Raw genomic sequence first — 19,453 nt, 5'->3', positions numbered from 1 at the left:
TTATGGTTAGATCAATTTTTTTTGACTATTGAATTGTTTGTTTATTCAAGTTAGAAAAATGATCTAAAGTTGGACAGTGTTTTTAGATTGTTTAGGGCAATGGTAGCTTAGTAACCAGAAGGTTCAAGCCCTGTTACTGTTGGGCTCCTAAGCAAGGCTCTGAAACCTCAATTGCTTGAATTGTATTTAGTCATAATTCTACATCATTTTGAATAAAAGTGTCAGCTAAATGCCGTAAAATGTTGAAATGAAATCAATATATTTAAATAACACACATTCTTTCAGTTTTTTGTGGTTTTATTTTATTATCTAAATGGTTCTAATGTGATTCTATTTGTGCATGTTAATATCAGATCACTATGAGGCAGTGTTTGAGTATTAAGGTGAATAAATGTACAATGTATCAAAGCATGTAAGCGAATCTAAGTGGATTGAAATCTCAGTGAGGCTCTTTTCCCTACAGCTCTCTAAACACTATTGACAGGTGTACAGGTTTTGTTTTAAGGTATTTATCAACAAACTCTTAACCAAATAAATGAAATATACCGTTTTACACTTAGATACATGATGATGTAACACTCACTGTCCACTGATGTGTCCACTCACTGTCCACTCAATTAGACACTCCTACATAGTTGGTCCACCTTGTAGATGTAAAATCAGAGACGATCGCTCATCTATTGCTGCTGTTTGAGTTGGTCATCTTCTAGACCTTCATCAGTGGTCACAGGACGCTGCCCACAGGGCGCTGTTGGTTGGATATATTTTTGGTTGGTGGAATATTCTCAGTCCAGCAGTGACAGTGAGGTGTTTTAAAGCTCCAGCAGCGCTGCTGTCTGATCCACTCATACCATCACAACACACACTAACACACCACTACCATGTCAGTGTCACTGCAGTGCTGAGAATGATCCACCACCCAAATAATACCTGCTCTGTAGTGGTCCTGGGAGAGTCCTGACCATTGAAGAACAGCATGAAAGGGGGCTAATTAAGCATGCAGAGAAACAGATGTACTACAGTCACACATTGTAGAACTACAAAGTGCTTCTGTATGGTAAGTGGAGCTGATGAAATGGAGAGTGAGTGTAGAAACATGGAGGTGGTTTTAATGTTATGGCTGATCGGTGTATATATTTTTAACACATGTTCAATCAGTGTGTTTTGTGGACATCAGAAAACAAGTCAATCTCATAAACATTCTTTATTTATGAAAATATTTAATATGATACCATTATGGACATTGTGAAAAAAACAACAACTTTGGGCTTACAGTATTCAGTACTGCTTGTCTATTAGGCTGTTTTATTGACCAAAAACTTTATTTTTATATAGCTACATTTGGGCTGGCTCTAAAAGACCAAACCACATACACTTTAAACCTGACCTCCGATGAACAACAGACACCACATGTTTATTGCACTGGCATGACGGGTGCATCACATCTAGCATTTAAAATAGTGTTCTAAATGTATTCTGAATACATTACACTTTTATATGTATTTTAATGTAATAGATTTAAGACAGATTATTTTGTATTCTACTAAATGTCAACTGTTTGAGTGTTAATAACTTCACACATTTGTTTAAAATTTTTGTTTTACATAAATGAATTAATGAAGTAATTTAAAGATTGAAGTAACTGTATACACAAGAGCAAGTAAATAAGTAATCAACCTGTTCCTTTAAAAATCATCTTGGTCTACCATCCTGAATATTTGAAAGAACAGAGCAGAAATTGGTGTTTCATTACCAATAGTGCTAAACATGGTGGTTTATAAGACATAATAAAGGCATGCAAAGTTTATCACTGACTCATCTTATTCTTATGTGTATTTATCAGACAAAGGAAGCAAAGTGACAGCATATTTAAGGTGCCCATTTATAGATTAATGTGTTACATACAGATGTGTGACCAGTTATTATTTTCTAAACTGTGGTAACACTCTAGTGCTCTGCCTGCCTATATGTTATATTGTTATATAATTACATTCCTGTGTGTTGTCCTGTGTTATGCAACTGTTTGACATTTCTGTCTATTTTAACTTTAGATGCAGACAACTAAAATGTTAGCCAATTATGATCAATTTAAAACCAAAACTCTGAGACAAAGATGTGAACGTTGATGATGTTCCGATGAGAGATGACTCCATTTGTGACATAGTTCATGCCGAGCTTCAAAACTGTGCTTACTGGGCCAACAAGGGGCTTCACCTGTCTGACAACTCCTGAAAAGAACAAAGTCAAATGGTCAGATGTCAAATGGTAAAACAAAATGACATCACAGATGAGATGTCACAAAGATAAGAGATCTTTAAATCTGGTAATAATCTGGTAATAATCATTTTCAGCATTTAGCAGACCCTTTATCCAAAGCGATTTACAATTGAGATTAGATACATTGCAAGCAATTGAAGGTTAAGGGCCTTGCTCAAGGGCCCAACAGCAGCAACCTGGCAGTGGTGGGGCTTGAACCAGTGACAATCTGATTACTAGTCCAGTACCTTAACCGCTAGCCTACAACTGCCCTTGGATGTAAAGCCTTCTATTAACTTTATATTTATTAACATCCTGTTTGCTTTAATTATCCTAGGGATGTGTGTGTGTGTGTGTGTGTGTGTGTGTAACTCAACTAGAGTACTTCTTGTAAGTTGAGTTGATTGGAAAAGACACACCTGGGTGCACACAATTTACACTGTATTGATTGGACAAAAATCTAGTTGTGCCTAGTCATAGATTAAGACAAGAATATCAAACAATGTCTAATCCCCAGGACCACAGTGGCCTCAATATTTAGGAAGATGATGCACAAGCCTTCTAGATAGAATTGGTCTTTTTGCATCCAGGCAAAGAAGGACCTTCACCTGGTTTACCAGTTCCTCATTAATGTTCTCCTGCTCCTGAACCTGAGTATATGGAGAAATTAGCCAAGCTTAGTTTACTTTTTATCTTTCTGCATATGAGAAAGTTAAAGCAGCCAAGGAAGCAATCCAGCTACAGTTGGTTTACACAGCATTCAGGTTTGATTAAACAAAAGCCTTACAGATGTCAGCATAATTAATTTAGTCAAAGTCTGTGCCCACACCTAATTACTTGCTGTATTTTGATCCATGGTGCTGTTAGACAGAAAAGGTGTTCACTTCCATGTAAAGGCTTGAAATTGCGAACTAAAAAATAGCAAGACTTCGCAGTGCAGACATGAGCCTGTAATGCTTTAATGCTGTGCTTGATTTATTACTAAATGCTAGATGACTTTACAGTGTTTAAAAGTCACTTTTTAAAATGAATACTTAAAAAGTGAAAAGGTTATTTGAAGAAAGTAAAATAGAGAACTATATCATTAAGGTCAGACAGCCGTGTTCAGACTTAGTATAGGTTGTCAAAATCACAGAAAGGTCAGGGATCAGGAGGGAATAAAGATGGCAAAAGCTTGCAAACCAATCTACAAAATTAGATTCCAACAAAAGGTCAAACTGTAAGACGAAAACCAAAAACTACACACACAAAGTTATAAAATGACCTTTTTGTGCTGGCTATTTCTATGTGAGGCACTAAATCTTCTCAAACGGATCACTGAAGTATACTAGCTGCTCTGCCAATTGACTTATAGTTAAAACTTTATAGTTACAACAGTATATGATTCAGGACTCAAGATCATTAGGACTGTGTCATTATCAGTGGCGGCTCCTGCCAAATCTCTCAGGGGGGCAATTGTTGCGATGATGGCCAAGGTGACCCGTTCAAATCTTAAGTTATCTGTCAGTTTGCCCTCACAAATAACTTTGAACATGGAGAGAGACCAGCTTTACCATTAATCATAAAATGAAGTAAAGCCTTCACACTAACAATTTAATTCTTCATCAGATAGCATTTTATTTTAGGTGCAGCAGATCCAGAATAAAGATTGGCATCGGGGCTGATGTGCAAGGAATAAAGAAGTACAATGAAACAATTTGGGAGATACAATAAGTGCAATCACAATTCACAATTTAAAACTTACATTACTTACTTGTAATTTACTTGTAACTTATATGATCCCCCCCCCCCCCCCCCCCTTGTAGATACTTGCTTGATGTTTAAATTTGGTCTGGGTGGCCCTAATTCTTTAGTTGTTAATTTATCCTGATTACTATGACGACTGAATGCCATTTCCCTTAATGACACGATGGAGTTGCTCTGAACTGAGGTAATGGTAGTCATATCACGACACCAGGTTACGTGTGATGCAAGCACATAAATGCGAGCCCTCCCGGAAACCATACAGATTGTATTGCAGCGCCTACAGTTCGAAAAAAAAAAGTGCCTTAATATGAGAGTCTATCAGAGCAATTCGGGCGATTTAAAAATCGGACTGAAATCGCCCAAAAGGGGTTGGTGCTGTACAGAACACAACTCGACGCTGATTGGACTACGATATTCAAAGGCAAGACAGACTGTCCAGAACAGTCACAGCTAGTTTAACACTGTTTGAATGTGATAGAAAAATGTATTCCCTTTGGCGGTGTGTTGCCTGATCGCCCTAAGGAGCAAACCACCCATGGTCATTATTCGCTTCAAGTGTAAACACAACCGAAGGTGCCAACGTGCTTTGTAAAGTGCTTGGCTTTTCCGTGACTGTATATTTTAACACGTCCACATTTTCCACATAACTAAAGGTAATATCCTGGCTTTGATCTGATCTACACTTAGGTCAGTTTACTCAAACAACAGTTTAACCCTTTTCCATAAACATGCATTTTGCTTGTCAGTTTAGATTTTCCACAAAGAGAAATCAAATGCCAGTAGCCATTTGACAATTACAATGCCTATAAAAGCTTTAGTATTGAATGCTTACAGTGCAATTTTGTTTGGTTTTAGGGTTTTATGGTTACACCAGCTTGGGGAGGAAGTACGACAGGATCTACTGTATATAGAGCAGGTTTTACACTGGGGACAAATGTGAAGTATGAGTCATTTAACCACAGTATTGTATAATGACATACTAGGCAACGTGTTATCCACTAAAGGGCATTGGAATAAGCCCAGATGGCAAATACCATGACTCGATCTACAAAAAAAAAAGCCAGAAGGCTTACCCCCAATAGTAAACCACAGAGGGTGTAGAAAGCCTGACTAGTTGTGCAATGGGCAGTGTGGCTACCTTGAACAAACAACCCTCAGCAACTGTAAAGTCAACATGACTTTTGCCTGTTCAGTCTGAAATGCTAGACGTGGTTTGGTGCCTCACGCTCAATTAACAATGAATCATCATGTGAAAATGCAGAAACTGTTAAAGAGATTTTGTTATCAACCTACATATTAACATAATCTATAAACCAACGGAACTGAATTAAAACTTAAAAATTATTATAAGGTTTTTATTTTATTTCTATACAACTCTACAACCAAGACCTGATACTGTTTGTATCTGAATTACATTAATAATAAGAAGTACAACCCCAAATCAGAAAAAGTTGGGACAGTATGGAAAATGCAATGTTGCAGTGTTCCTTACATTTTCTTTTGACTTTTATTTGATTGCAGTCAGTTTGAACCTGAGATATTTCATGTTTTATCTGCTCAACTTCATTTCATTTGTTAAAATACCTCCATTCCTGCATTTTAGGCCTGCAACACATTCCAAAAAAAGGGATGGGGGCAATTTAGGGCTAGTAATGAGGTGATACCTAAATAATCATCAGTAATCATCAAAAATCAGACGGCACTGCATCAAGAACCGCCACTCATCAATAGCTGATATAACCACATGGGCAGGGGATTACTTTGGCAAACCTTTGTCAAGCACTACAATGCGAAGTTACATGCGGAAAAAGAGGGTACGGGTACTGGACTGGCCTGCCTGCAGTCCTGACCTTTTGGAATGTGTTGCAGGCCTGAAATGCAGGAATGGATGTTTAATAATAAATGAAATGAAGCTGAGCAGACTGAAATATGAAACATGAAATATCTCAGGTTCATTCTGTCTGCAATCAAATAAAAGTCAAAGTATATGTTTTTATTATTTGCATTTTCCATGCTGTCCCAACTTTTTCTGATTTGGGGTTGTAGAATTTGCTTAAAATATTTGGAAACATGATTTTAAAACCAGAATTCAGGTTTATCTGAATTTATTAACTGTAATTGAATCATAGTCTTTGCATATATGATCTAAAACCTAAAAGCCTAAAAAATCTAAAAGCCAAAACTGTATCCAAAGGAAATGTACAAGGTGAACATCAGAAGGAATAATAAGGCTAAATGTGATCAGAAAAAAGACCCACAATGATGATCGCCCAAGTCGTTTGGCAGAACATTTTGAGAACATATTGCTCTGTAGTATACTTAATCAAAAGTGAAGCTTTTTAATGAGATGGGACTCTTTACATTTTGCTTGAAAGAAACACATTTAAAGTTTTGGAGTGGCCTAGTCAAAGTCTCTGCAAGGTAAAGTTGGCAGTTTGATAACTCGATCTGCAGTTGTTACTGATAAAGTTAGCACAACCAGTTATTAAGCCACATGTGCTTGCATTGTATTTATCACAGTGCTCCATTGTGCTGTACTTAATCTTGGTGAATTCTGACCAGCACAGGCTATATTATATTAGCTTCTTATATACACCGACTAGGCACAACATTATGACCACTGACAGGTGAAGTGAATAACACTAATAAAACTGCAGCTCTTGTGGGGTGTTCCCAGTCTGCAGTGGTCAGTATCTATCAAAAGTGGTCCAAGGATCATGGGCGGCCAAGGCTCAATGATGCACGTGAGGAGCAAAGACTGGCCTGTGTGGTCCGATCCAACAGATGAGCTACTGTAGCTCAAACTGCTGAAGAAGTTAATGCTGGTTCTGATAGAAAGGTGTCAGAATACACAGTGCATCGCAGTTTGTTGCATATGGGGCTGAATAGCCTCAGACCAGTCAGGGTGCCCATGCTGACCCCTGTCCACTGCCAAAAGCACCAACAATGGGCACGTGAGCATCGAAACAGGACCATGGAGCAATGGAAGAATGTGGCCTGGTCTGATGAATCACGTTTTCTTTTACATCACATGGATGGCCGGGTGTGTGTGCGTCCCTTACCTGGGGAACACATGGCACCAGGATGCACTATGGGAAGAAGGCAAGCCGGCGGAGGAAGTGATGCTTTGAGCAATGTTCTGCTGGGAAACTCTGGGTCCTGCCTTCCATGTGGATGTTACTTTGACACGTACAACCTACCTAAGCACTGTTGCAGACCATGTACACTCTTTCATGGAAACGGTATTCCCCGATGGCTGTGACCTCTTTCAGATGGATAATGCACCCTGCCACAAAGCAAAAATGGTTCAGGAATGGTTTGAGGAGCACAACAACGAGTTTGAGGTGTTGACTTGGCCTCCAAATTCCCCAGATCTCAATTCAATCGAACATCTGTGGGATGTGCTGGACAAACAAGTCCAATCCATGGAGGCCCCAACTCGCAACTTACAGGAGTTAAAGGATCTGCTGCTAACATCTTGGTGCCAGATACCACAGCACACCTTCAGGGGTCTAGTGGAGTCCATGCCTTGACGGGCAAAAGGGGGACCAACACAATATTAGGAAGGTGGTCATAATGTTATGCTTCATCAGTATATAGTCGATTATACTCTAAAATTCTTCTTTAGAACCTCTCAGAGCATCTATATAGTCATTTTGCAATTCCATGTTTGTAGAAATACGCATACGCAAACAATGCACTTGCAAAATATGGAGACAGTAGGAGACAGTGGAACTAAAGAGAGTGGTTAGAGTTGTGAATTGGCACAATAGCCCCCAAGAAGTAGGGTCTTATGCATCGCTCATGCTTTCTTTGATTCATGGTGCTGTTAGTTGTGCAGTAGGTGGCGAGCCACTGCTGCACACACACACACACACACACACACACACATACTGTTCAAATCATCCATTTAAAAGTCTGACACAGTTACATAAAATTCCTCTGGTTTGCGTGAAGGACAGTAGTTTTTGCCAGCGTCACATACCTGAACACAGACAACCCGTCTCTTCACTCGCTTCCCACCATGGTGCCATCCGAATCTGACCAAGCTATTTCATTATTTGTAGCCAGGACAGACCACAGGTGCATATTCCTACCAGATCTTTGAAGTGGTTGGAGTTTTTCATTTATTTTTTATTCTTTATCTTGGTTGTATAAATTGGATCAATTTTAGTTACAGAATACCCGAGCTAGGAATCACGCTAGGAATCGCTCAAGCAAAGAAGCGACTGCTTTAATTTTCCAAATGATTTCTCTTTTGGATATTGGCAGATTCTCTAAGCCTATGGCAGTCAGGGAAATCACCAGTGTGTGGTTTCTTTAGGCCTGCATTTTTGCTATGGTTATGTCATTGGTGAGTCCTGCCAAAGCTTCATTCTGGCCACCAAAGTGTGATATGAGTGGTTATGAAAGGAAAGTATAATCTGATGTAACAGTGCCTCCAAGAGCCAATATTTAAGAGATGCTATTAAAGAAAAGACTCTTTAGTAAATGTATTACTATGTAAAGATTCACATGTCCGATAATCAGCATCAGACAACCATAAAGGTCATGTACATATCTAATATTTTATTTCATTTTTATCAACTGCTTTATCCTGGTAATGGTTGCTATAGAGCCAAGGCAGGGATACCCTGGGAAGACTGCAAATCTATAGCAGGGGTTTGGCTATTTCACCATTACTTTTGGCATAGCCAGTCATGTCTGTGTAGACACCCGGCCAGGTGACAGCACCACTCCTTTTCCAAAATTATGTAGACACTCTTGTTAATTATTTAGTTTTGTTTTAGTAAAGACATGGTTTGAAGAACCTTCACTTGCCTGCACAGAGCCCTAACCTGAACTTCATTGAACACCTTTGAAATTAATTGGAACACTGATTGCAAGCCATGCCTTCTCAACCGAAATCAGTGCCTGACCTCACGAATTCTTTTGAATGAATGGAAAAAAATACCCACAGATAAACTTCAACATCTTGTGGAATGCCTTGCCAGAAGAGTGCAGACTGATATAGGGGGGGGGGGGGCAACTTCATATTTATATCCATGGTTTAAGAATGAAATGCCCAACAAGCCAGGTATGCATATATTTTGGCCAAACAGTGTAATTATAGTGATTACAAATTATAGTTTTATTGTAAATGCCTTTGAAAGACTTGAGTATGATGTATTAGGATCATGTTGTTCACTTGATTATACAAAGCAACTCGTTCCATTCCCCCAGGATTTGTGCCTTTTCAAATGCAATAAATCTAATGCTTCAATCCATGACATTCATTTTTCCTTATTTTCCTAAATACAGGTCTAGTATAAACCACTAAGATCACTGTAATAATAACATTCAAACATGGTCACATTCCATCATGCACATTGATTTAGTACTGTGATTAGAACTTTTGGCTGGATCTACTGTAGAGCTGATACACACCTGCCAGCCAGTTAGAAATCGAGATTTTCTGTATCAGTGGTATAATGTCAATAAAAAATGTGAAAACAAACAGCTCAGAATTTACTTCTATTAATTTCTTACTTGCAAACTGACTCTAGTTCTAATACTTCAGCAAGGTTTTAGTTTACAGTATTTTTCCTACACTTACACCGATCAGGCATAACATTATGATCACCTTTCTACTATTGTGTTGGTCCCCCTTTTGCTGCCCCATACGCAACAAACTGCAATGCACTGTGTATTCTGACACCTTTCTCTCAGAACCAGCATTAACTTTTTCAGCAATTTGAGCTACAGTAGCTTGTCTGTTGGATCGATGAGCCTTGGCCGCCCATGACCCTATCGCCAGTTTACCACTGTTCCTTCCTTGGACCACTTTTGATAGATACTGACCACTGCAGACTGGGAACACCCCACAAGAGCTGCAGTTTTGGAGATGCTCAGACGCAGTCATCTAGCCATCACAATTTGGCCCTTGTCAAACTCACTCAAATCCTTACGCTTGTTCATTTTTCCTGCTTCTAACACATCAACTTTGAGGATAAAATGTTCACTTGCTGCCTAATATATCCCACCCACTAACAGGTGCCGTGATGAAGAGATAATCAGTGTTAATCACTTCACCTGTCAGTGGTCACAATTTTACGCCTGGTCAGTGTATATTTACAATCAAACATAAAAGCCACTAGAAAACTTTCATTTAGGACAATTATGGATGCAAGACAAAAACTGATGCTCTAATTCCTGTATGCTGCTTGGCATGGAGAGACTAAAACAAAAATGCTTCCCATTTTGAGCCAATCTCTCCTTCTAATTATTCTGTAATACACCAGTTAAAGTGGCAGCAAAACATCCCCATCATGCTTCACAGTAGGTACAGTGGCACTTCTCCTCCACAGACATGCTTCTAGCCATTGTGACTGAAAAAGATAATTGTTGTTTTATCTAACTACAAAAATGGGCTTGTTTCTTGCTCTTGCTATAACAACCTTTAAGCCTGCAGTGAAACCTGTACAGCGAAAGCATTGTGTAACAGAAGTTATTTTAGTGGTTGTTAAAATATATCTAATTACAATAAGGTAATATTTTAAACTTATTTCCAGCAATAACTGCTGTTCCATGTACTTTGCTTCAAGTAAATAGATGTATGTGCTTTGTACAGAGCTATTCAGTGTTTTAAACTGTAATGCTTGCATTGTCAGGCTTAGTCAAACAGGTGCAGTGAAAGTATTTCATTAACCCTTTGAGGGATGGTTTTCTTTTTCTCAATTCATATTGATGTTTAAAGAGGAAACCTCTAAATTGTGTTGTTATAGGGACAGTTAAAAAGTAGCAGACAGGAAGTGATGTAAGAAATGTAGTTTCTCTGCAAAGCTGAGTCTGCATGGTTGTTGGAGGAGCCTGAACAAAACTGCTTACCAGGTGATCTAGGTTGGTCTTGTATGTATGGCTGTAGTTATAATAATAAAACCAAAATGTGGTGGTTTCACAATGTAACCACTGTTTTGAGAGTCTGCATCACACAAATGGATGTACAAAAAGAGCAAAGTTGGGCTGTGCATCAACCAAACAAAGAACTGCTCTTATCTTTATGACAAAACATAAACAAGATAGTGAACTCATAGAGCAAGCTGAGTATTAATATAAAAATGTAAATTATATATTTAGCACCACTTAATGCACAGTGGTTACTCAGAAAAACCAACATAGAAATAAACCTAAAATTAAGAAATGAACCTAATTTTTTTAATGGCTTGTAACTTGTTTATATCAATACATCTGGCATGTACAAAAAATCTGTGTGTGCCTGAAAGAAGTAAGCTTTAATTGTATGGAATATAAGTTTAAAGAGGGCAAAGACGCAAGCCTAAGCTGAACATCTGTGATTTTTGATCCCTTAGACAGCACTGCACTAAGAACCGTCATTCATATATTTCATATATCAAATATTTAGTATAAAGCATTTTTTGTCAAATTTAGTCAATATTAAAACCTGTGTAAAAGGGGTCAGAGAAAATTTTTTGAACACAGAAAAAAAAAAGTATTGAGAACCACTGAAATAGAGGATGTGCTGAATGTGGTGAACGAACTAGGGTAAAAAACTTGTTACATCAGTTACTTGTTAAGTACTGAATGAAATAGTGCCTCATTCATCCAAGAGGATGAACAGAACTGGGACTGCTTAAAGGCTGAGGTGACCACAAAAGATGCAAGAGACTTAAAGCCTCATCAACTGAATCAGAGCTGGAAGAGTGGTGTCACAATCACCTATGGGGTATAAGCATCCACATGCTGTTTCCAGACTTGAAGTGATCTTTCCCTTCTCTCTCACACATATGCAACTGGTTTATAAAAAAAAAAAAGAAGAAGCAGGAGAATTTTTGTAATGTAAAATTAGGTCACAAAACCACTTGAGGCAAATTAAATTTCCAGAGAATGGGGCCCCAGGGTTTAGTCTGTGATCACTGGGCATTGTTAAGAAAAATGCCAGCATGCCACTTACCCACAATCATGCCGTGCTCAAAGCGTTTAATGATGTCAAAGGCGTTCTGGATGTTTCCCTCTTGAATGTCATAGACGATCTCTGGGGAATCCACATAGTGGGATGGAGTTATGGATCTTAGGAAAACAATTTCTGGCAAGAGAAAGAGAAATGTTAAAAGACAAAGATGAATGTAGTCTTGTATCACAGTGAAAAGTCATTGTGTAGTAAAAAGAGCATTTGAACAAGATGACGTTTGAGAATCATACTTGGAAAAACATAATATACCTTCTGGTTTGGTGAACTCTCTGAAGGTTGGCAGAGAGATAACTGTGTCTGAGACAGAGTGAACAGGATCTAGCACACAGTTAACATCATTGTGCTGGCAGGACTTTATACAACGGATGGTGTCAGAGCGATCAACCCTCGACCTGCTGAAAAGGAGATGGAAAAGTCTTTACAAAGCATCGTTTTGATTGCTTATGAACTAGTCATTTAAACAATTTAAATAAATTAAGTACAATAATGCTATTTATTCATTTATCCTCAATAACCTTTTTATCCTGAGGCTAAAACACTGGGCTCACTGGACAGGGTCCAATAAACCATAGGTCATTACACACTCAATTTAAATTAATCAGTCCATATTTATAGCATTTAACACACTCTTTTATCCAAAGTGACATAGACGTGTGACTGAAAACAATGCAAGCAATTGAGGCTTAAGTGCCATCCTCAGGCACTATGTAGCATAAAGGATGTGATTTAAGACACAGCCAGGAAACACTTGTGCTATGTACAGTGTATCACAAAAGTGAGTACACCCCTCACATTTCTGCAAATATTTCATTATATCTTTTCATGGGACAACACTATAGACATGAAACTTGGATATAACTTAGAGTAGTCAGTGTACAGCTTGTATAGCAGTGTAGATTTACTGTCTTCTGAAAATAACTCAACACACAGCCATTAATGTCTAAATAGCTGGCAACATAAGTGAGTACACCCCACAGTGAACATGTCCAAATTGTGCCCAAATGTGTCGTTGTCCCTCCCTGGTGTCATGTGTCAAGGTCCCAGGTGTAAATGGGGAGCAGGGCTGTTAAATTTGGTGTTTTGGGTACAATTCTCTCATACTGGCCACTGGATATTCAACATGGCACCTCATGGCAAAGAACTCTCTGAGGATGTGAGAAATAGAATTGTTGCTCTCCACAAAGATGGCCTGGGCTATAAGAAGATTGCTAACACCCTGAAACTGAGCTACAGCACGGTGGCCAAGGTCATACAGCGGTTTTCCAGGACAGGTTCCACTCGGAACAGGCTTCGCCAGGGTCAACCAAAGAAGTTGAGTCCACGTGTTCGGCGTCATATCCAGAGGTTGGCTTTAAAAAATAGACACATGAGTGCTGCCAGCATTGCTGCAGAGGTTGAAGACGTGGGAGGTCAGCCTGTCAGTGCTCAGACCATACGCCGCACACTGCATCAACTCGGTCTGCATGGTCGTCAACCCAGAAGGAAGCTGACGCACAAGAAAGCCCGCAAACAGTTTGCTGAAGACAAGCAGTCCAAGAACATGGATTACTGGAATGCCCTGTGGTCTGACGAGACCAAGATAAACTTGTTTGGCTCAGATGGTGTCCAGCATGTGTGGCGGCGCCCTGGTGAGAAGTACCAAGACAACTGTATCTTGCCTACAGTCAAGCATGGTGGTGGTAGCATCATGGTCTTGGGCTGCATGAGTGTTGCTGGCACTGGGGAGCTGCAGTTCATTGAGGGAAACATGAATTCCAACATGTACTGTGACATTCTGAAACAGAGCATGATCCCCTCCCTTCGAAAACTGGACCTCATGGCAGTTTTCCAACAGGATAACGACCCCAAACACAACCTCCAAGATGACAACTGCCTTGCTGAGGAAGCTGAAGGTAAAGGTGATGGACTAAACCCAATTGAGCACCTGTGGCGCATCCTCAAGTGGAAGGTGGAGGAGTTCAAGGTCCACCAGCTCTGTGATGTCATCATGGAGGAGTGGAAGAGGATTCCAGTAGCAACCTGTGCAGCTCTGGTGAACTCCATGCCCAGGAGGGTTAAGGCAGTGCTGGATAATAATGGTGGTCACACAAAATATTGACACTTTGGGCACAATTTGGACATGTTCACTGTGGGGTGTACTCACTTATGTTGCCAGCCATTTAGACATTAATGGCTGTGTGTTGAGTTATTTTTATAAGACAGTAAATCTACACTGCTATACAAGCTGTACACTGACTACTCTAAGTTATATCCAAGTTTCATGTCTATAGTGTTGTCCCATGAAAAGATATAATGAAATATTTGCAGAAATGTGAGGGGTGTACTCACTTTTGTGATACACTGTATGTCTTTCATAACAATGGGTGATCAGATGACATGTCAAGTTTGTTTAAAGTCATGTCTCACACGTGTTTCAAATTAAATGAAGTATTGAACATGTAAAGTGTCCAGTTGTTGTACAACCCCAAATCAGAAAATATTGTTTCCTTACATTTACTTTGACTTTTATTTGATTGCAGACAGTTTGAACCTGAAATATTTCATGTTTTGTCTGCTCAACTTCATTTCATTTATTAATAAACCTCCATTCCTGCATTTTAGGCCTGCAACACATTCCAAAAAAAGTTGGGAAAATTTAGGGCTAGTAATGAGGTGAAAAAACTAAATGATGTGATTCCGAATAGGTGATGTAAACAGGTGATTGTAATCATGGTTTGGTACAAAAGCAGCATCCAGGAAAGGCTGAGTCTTTATGAGATGATCAGAGGATCTCCAGTTTATCAACAAATGTGTAAGAAAATGATTAAAATGTTTAAAAACAATGAACCTCAAAGAAAGATTGGAAGATATTTGCATATTTCTCCCTCTACAGTGCATAATATCATTAAACCATTCAAGGAATCAGGAGGAATTTCAGTGCGTAAAGGCCAAAGGCGCAAGCTTAAGCTGAACGCCTCTGATCTTCGATCCCTCAGACGGCACTGCATCAAGAACCACCACTCAACAATAGCTGATATAACCACATGGGTAAGGGATTATTACCAACCTTTGTCAAGCACTACAATACAGAGTTACATGCACAAATGCCACTTAAAACTTTACTGTGCAAAAAAGAAGCCTTATGTTAACCATGTCCAGAAGCAGCATCGACTTCTTTGGGCTCGGAGGCATCTAGTATGGACTATCACACAGTGGAAACATGTATTGTAGTCAGATGAATCAGCATTCCAGGTCTTTTTTGGAAAAAATGGACGTCAAGTGCTCCGGACCAAAGATGAAAAGGACCATCCAGACTGTTATCAGCAACAAGTCCAAAAGTCAGGGTCTGTCATGGTATGGGGCGGTGTCCGTGCCCTTGGCAAAGGTCATTTACACTTCTGTGATGGCAGCATTAACACAGAAAAGTACATTGTGATCTTAGAGCAACATATGCTGCCTTCAAGACGTCATCTTTTCCAGGGACGTCCATGAATTTTTCAACATGACAATGCAAAACCACATGCTGCACACATTACAAAGGCTTGGCTGCAGAAGAAGAGGGTACGGATGCTGGACTGGCATGCCTGCAATCCTGACCTGTCCCCAGTAGAGAATGTGTGGAGAGTTTTGAAACTAAAAATGCAACAACGATGACCCCATACTGTTGAACATCTTAAGACGTGTTTGCAGGAAGAATGGGACAAAATAAAAGCTGAAACACTAAATCACTTGGTCTCCTCGGTGCCAAAACGTCTTTTAAGTGTGGTGAAAAGGAATATCAACATTACAAAGTGGTAAATGCTTTAACGTCCAAACTTTTTTTGGAATGTGTTGCAGGCCTGAAATGGATGAATAGATGTTTATTAATAAATGAAATGTACCAGTTGACCAGTCAAAACATACTCAGGTTCATCCTGTCTGTAATGAAATAAAAGTCAAAGTAATTGTAAGAAACTCTGTGTTTTTTATTATTTGCATTTTCCATACTGTCCCAACTTTTTCTGATTTGGGGTTGTGGTATTAGAAGGAATTTTTGTACAGTATGTAAAGTTCAGTTACAATGCATTGTATCACTGGTAATCATAAGTAAGTCCAAACAGTCAGAGTAATATAGTGTCATACAATAACAAAGGAATTAGCCACTATGATTCTGTAAATATAAACAATAGATTATGTATCTAAGCTAAACTGTTATGAAGTTGTGCACTGCACCTGCAAGAATAGAAAGTAAATCCAATATGCAAAATGCTAAACCAAGGAAGAACAATGCTTAGGCTAAAAAGCCACAAACAAAAGGTCAATAAGAAAATAAAGGCAGAGGTTAAAATAAGAGAATCAAAGTAACAAATGAAAGGCACAGTAAGACTCTGCCCACTAGCTTGCCACAAGTTCCAACAAGTTCTTAAAAAAGGAAACCGAGAACAAGCCGGGAATGGCAATAAAACAAGCTGGACTGCCACTCCACCAACTGGTGCAGCTCACACCCAGTGTGGATCCAACCGCAGGGACAGCACGGAAAAAAGTGCCATGGCCACGACATCAGCTGGATTCCCAGGAAAAGACAAATAGTGACAGATCCAGGTCACTCAAGACGGTTTTCCATCCACCTCAAAATTTGAAAAAAGACCCAAATATCGCAAAAAAAGTTTTCACGCTTGAACGAGGTGGAAAAACCAGAATATCGCATCGCCGAAATGCGAAAAAAGGGGATGGAAACGGGTTTTGCGAATAAACGATGACGTTTCAAGCTCTAAGTCACACACACACACACACGCATGTATACTGTCAACGTGTGTAGTGTACCTGAAAAGGTGTGATGTTTTAAAGACTGCTGCATCATGTGGGCTGCCGAGAGAGCCAACACATACATCACGAATCAACAACTGGTCATCCAGAAGTGCCTGCAAAACAATCGATGGCTATCCCGATTTACATAGTCCCTGTACCCGACTGCTGGGGGGAGGATTGGAATGTGTGTAGCATCCACCTGTGGTATGTGGTGCGCTGCGTAATTACGCTGCGCTATTTCTTCTGCCTCCTGCGCATTTGGTAATACGACGTAATGTTTAATTAGTTTTTATGTTATTGCTTGGCATACAGTGTATACACTACGGTGAACTGTTGTTACGCTCACGCCGAACGTCTCGCCCACTACTACTTGTACAAGGCAATAGCAATCCTCTTTTCAGTTGGCACGGGTGGCCGGTGACTGTAAACTTTTGGCTCTACAGATGACCCGATCATGGTGCATAGCTCATCAAAGGCTGATTTTGACATTCTGAAATTCTAGATCCAAAGCTCGTCTGATGGTTCTGCACAATGTGCTCCGAAAATTGTTTAGTGCATTTACGTTCCCAGATGTGAGGTGAACGTCGCCGTGGCACAGAGATTTGAGCCCACATTAGACGTTTTTTTCGCATAACTGTAGTTGATGGAAACGCAGCATTTTCCGCTTTTTTCTGCCGATATTTCATAAATGCGCATTACACTTGCGAAACGTTTGGATGGAAACCCGGTTTCAAGTAGCACAGCAATAAAAACACACGCTGGAACCAGAGCTGGACCTCGAATACATCATATAGAATCTCAGCTCTGCCTGCCGTCTGAGGCTGAGCGGCCACATGAACAACGATTGGCCTGTTGTTCAGATGGGCGGGACTAAGCCGGATGGGGTCGCTCTCTCATGACTGGTGCAATTATGACCTCTGCTGGCTGATTGATGGCGCCTGCACAGAGATGAGAAAAGAGTGCTCTCAGGGTGTGTCTCTCCGTACACAACGCTGAGCTGCACTGCACTCGTCAAAGTGTAGGTGATAAGATGCATACGGCATGCTGCCCACGTGTCGTAGGGGGCGTGGGTTAGCTTTGTTCTCCTCAGTCAGAGCAGGGATCGGCATTGGTGGAGAGGAAGCATGACGCAATCGGGCAATTGGACGCACTAAAAAGGGAGAAAATGCATAAAGAAAATACATAAAAAATAAATAAAAAAAGTCGTTTCTTTTACAGACCAATACAAGTGAAATCAGGTGTAGCTTTAACTACCCAAAAGGTCAAAATCATGTATTTATTTAATTATTTTGACATTAGCCAGGCAGGACATACTACACCATATTGCTTCAGGAATCCAGATTTTCTGATAACAGTAAAAAAAAATGCTCTCAAAACTGGGGGCACACAGCAATGGGGCACCTTCCAGTACAACTCACCACAGACCAGATTGCCCAGCAGGCAAGTGAAATGTCCACTACAAAAATATTATCTAGACAAATACAGCAGCTATTCTTAAAATGGGACTTGACTGTTAAGACAGTCGTGTTCTGAGGTTAGGAATCAGAATAGAATAACACAAGAGGCCAAAAATCACACCAGGCTTGACTCGGTGGTCAAGTTTCCTGTTAGCCACTCATAGTTTTAAACCATTTGTCCTGTCAGAGAGAAGACCTAACACTGATCTAAAGCCTGTTTAAAAAATATTTGGTTTTGTGGAGCAAATCTAATTTCATATCCAATAATCTCATGTGTAGAATTTATGGGCAGAGGGAGTTCAGTCCTCAGATAGTCAACTCCAATGTCTTTACTGGTCCGTGCAATGGATTTATTTAAGACTTTGTTTTTCTCATAGGATAACCAGAGGCTGGGCTCTTAGTATGCCACAATGATATATGGGAAATTCAGCTTGCTATTCGCTATGCAGCATGTATTTTCATGTTCCGATTTCCTTCCACCTTCTGGGGTGGCACGGTGGCTAAGTGGGTAGCACTGTCGCCTCACAGCAAGAAGGTCCTGGGTTCGATCCCCCAGTGGGGTGGTCTGGGTCCTTTCTGTGTAGAGTTTGCATGTTCTCCCCGTTTCTGCGTGGGTTTACTCCCACAGTTCAAAGACATGCTAGTGAGGTGAATAAAACTTGTGAACTGATAAATCTTGTGTAATGAGTAACTACTGTTTCTATCATGAATGTAACAAAAGTGTGGAAACATTACCTTAAAATCCTAATAAATAAATAAATCCTTCCACCTTCCAAAAGAATGCATGTATGTGAACTGGCTACTCCAAATTACCTTTTGGTGTATAAATGTATAAATAGCACCCTATCCAAAGTACATTCCATCCAACACACTTACTGAAGATAAATAAATAAGGAATTCTCTACACTCATGGCAAGTTCAATTTTAATGAACACATTTTAACAGAATCAACACAGGCAATTTTACATAAGAAGTTAATTGCTTGTACCCATCTGAAAGTCATTCAAGCTTATGTCACATATCATCATGTGTCTACACCAAACAGACAGGGACAAATGCTTTGTTTAGTTAGTGGAGCAAAAATATAAACGATCACTTAGGTAGAGCCTTGGTTATAATTGTTGTATAAAAGTCTGCAAATATAAATGTAAAATACACCAATGGTGGACATAATGTTAGGGTGTTAATAAGTTTATACTGAGTAGGGCATGTGTTTTTGTTTTTTTTATGCATTTTCTCCCTTTTTCTCCCGATTTTA

At 39.6% G+C, this 19,453-nt stretch overlaps 1 protein-coding gene across 1 annotated transcript in view; it reads right to left on the bottom strand.

Moving 5' to 3' along the window:
• Window positions 1–1,233: 1,233 nt before the first annotated feature.
• The window catches only part of fbln1 (fibulin 1), a 55,876-nt gene continuing 37,656 nt past the window's right edge, over window positions 1,234–19,453 (bottom strand). Inside the window, exons 15-17 of the mRNA XM_063003162.1 lie at window positions 12,221–12,366; window positions 11,954–12,085; window positions 1,234–2,228 (exon numbers count right to left, since the gene is read on the bottom strand). Of these exons, the coding sequence (XP_062859232.1) occupies window positions 2,089–2,228; window positions 11,954–12,085; window positions 12,221–12,366 (418 nt within the window). The 3' untranslated portion in view covers window positions 1,234–2,088. The remainder of the gene's footprint in view (window positions 2,229–11,953; window positions 12,086–12,220; window positions 12,367–19,453) is intronic.

The sequence above is a fragment of the Trichomycterus rosablanca genome, chromosome 1, assembly GCF_030014385.1.
Source record: "Trichomycterus rosablanca isolate fTriRos1 chromosome 1, fTriRos1.hap1, whole genome shotgun sequence".
Taxonomy (NCBI): Eukaryota; Metazoa; Chordata; class Actinopteri; order Siluriformes; family Trichomycteridae; genus Trichomycterus; species Trichomycterus rosablanca.
This window is presented reverse-complemented; position numbering and strand designations above follow the sequence as displayed.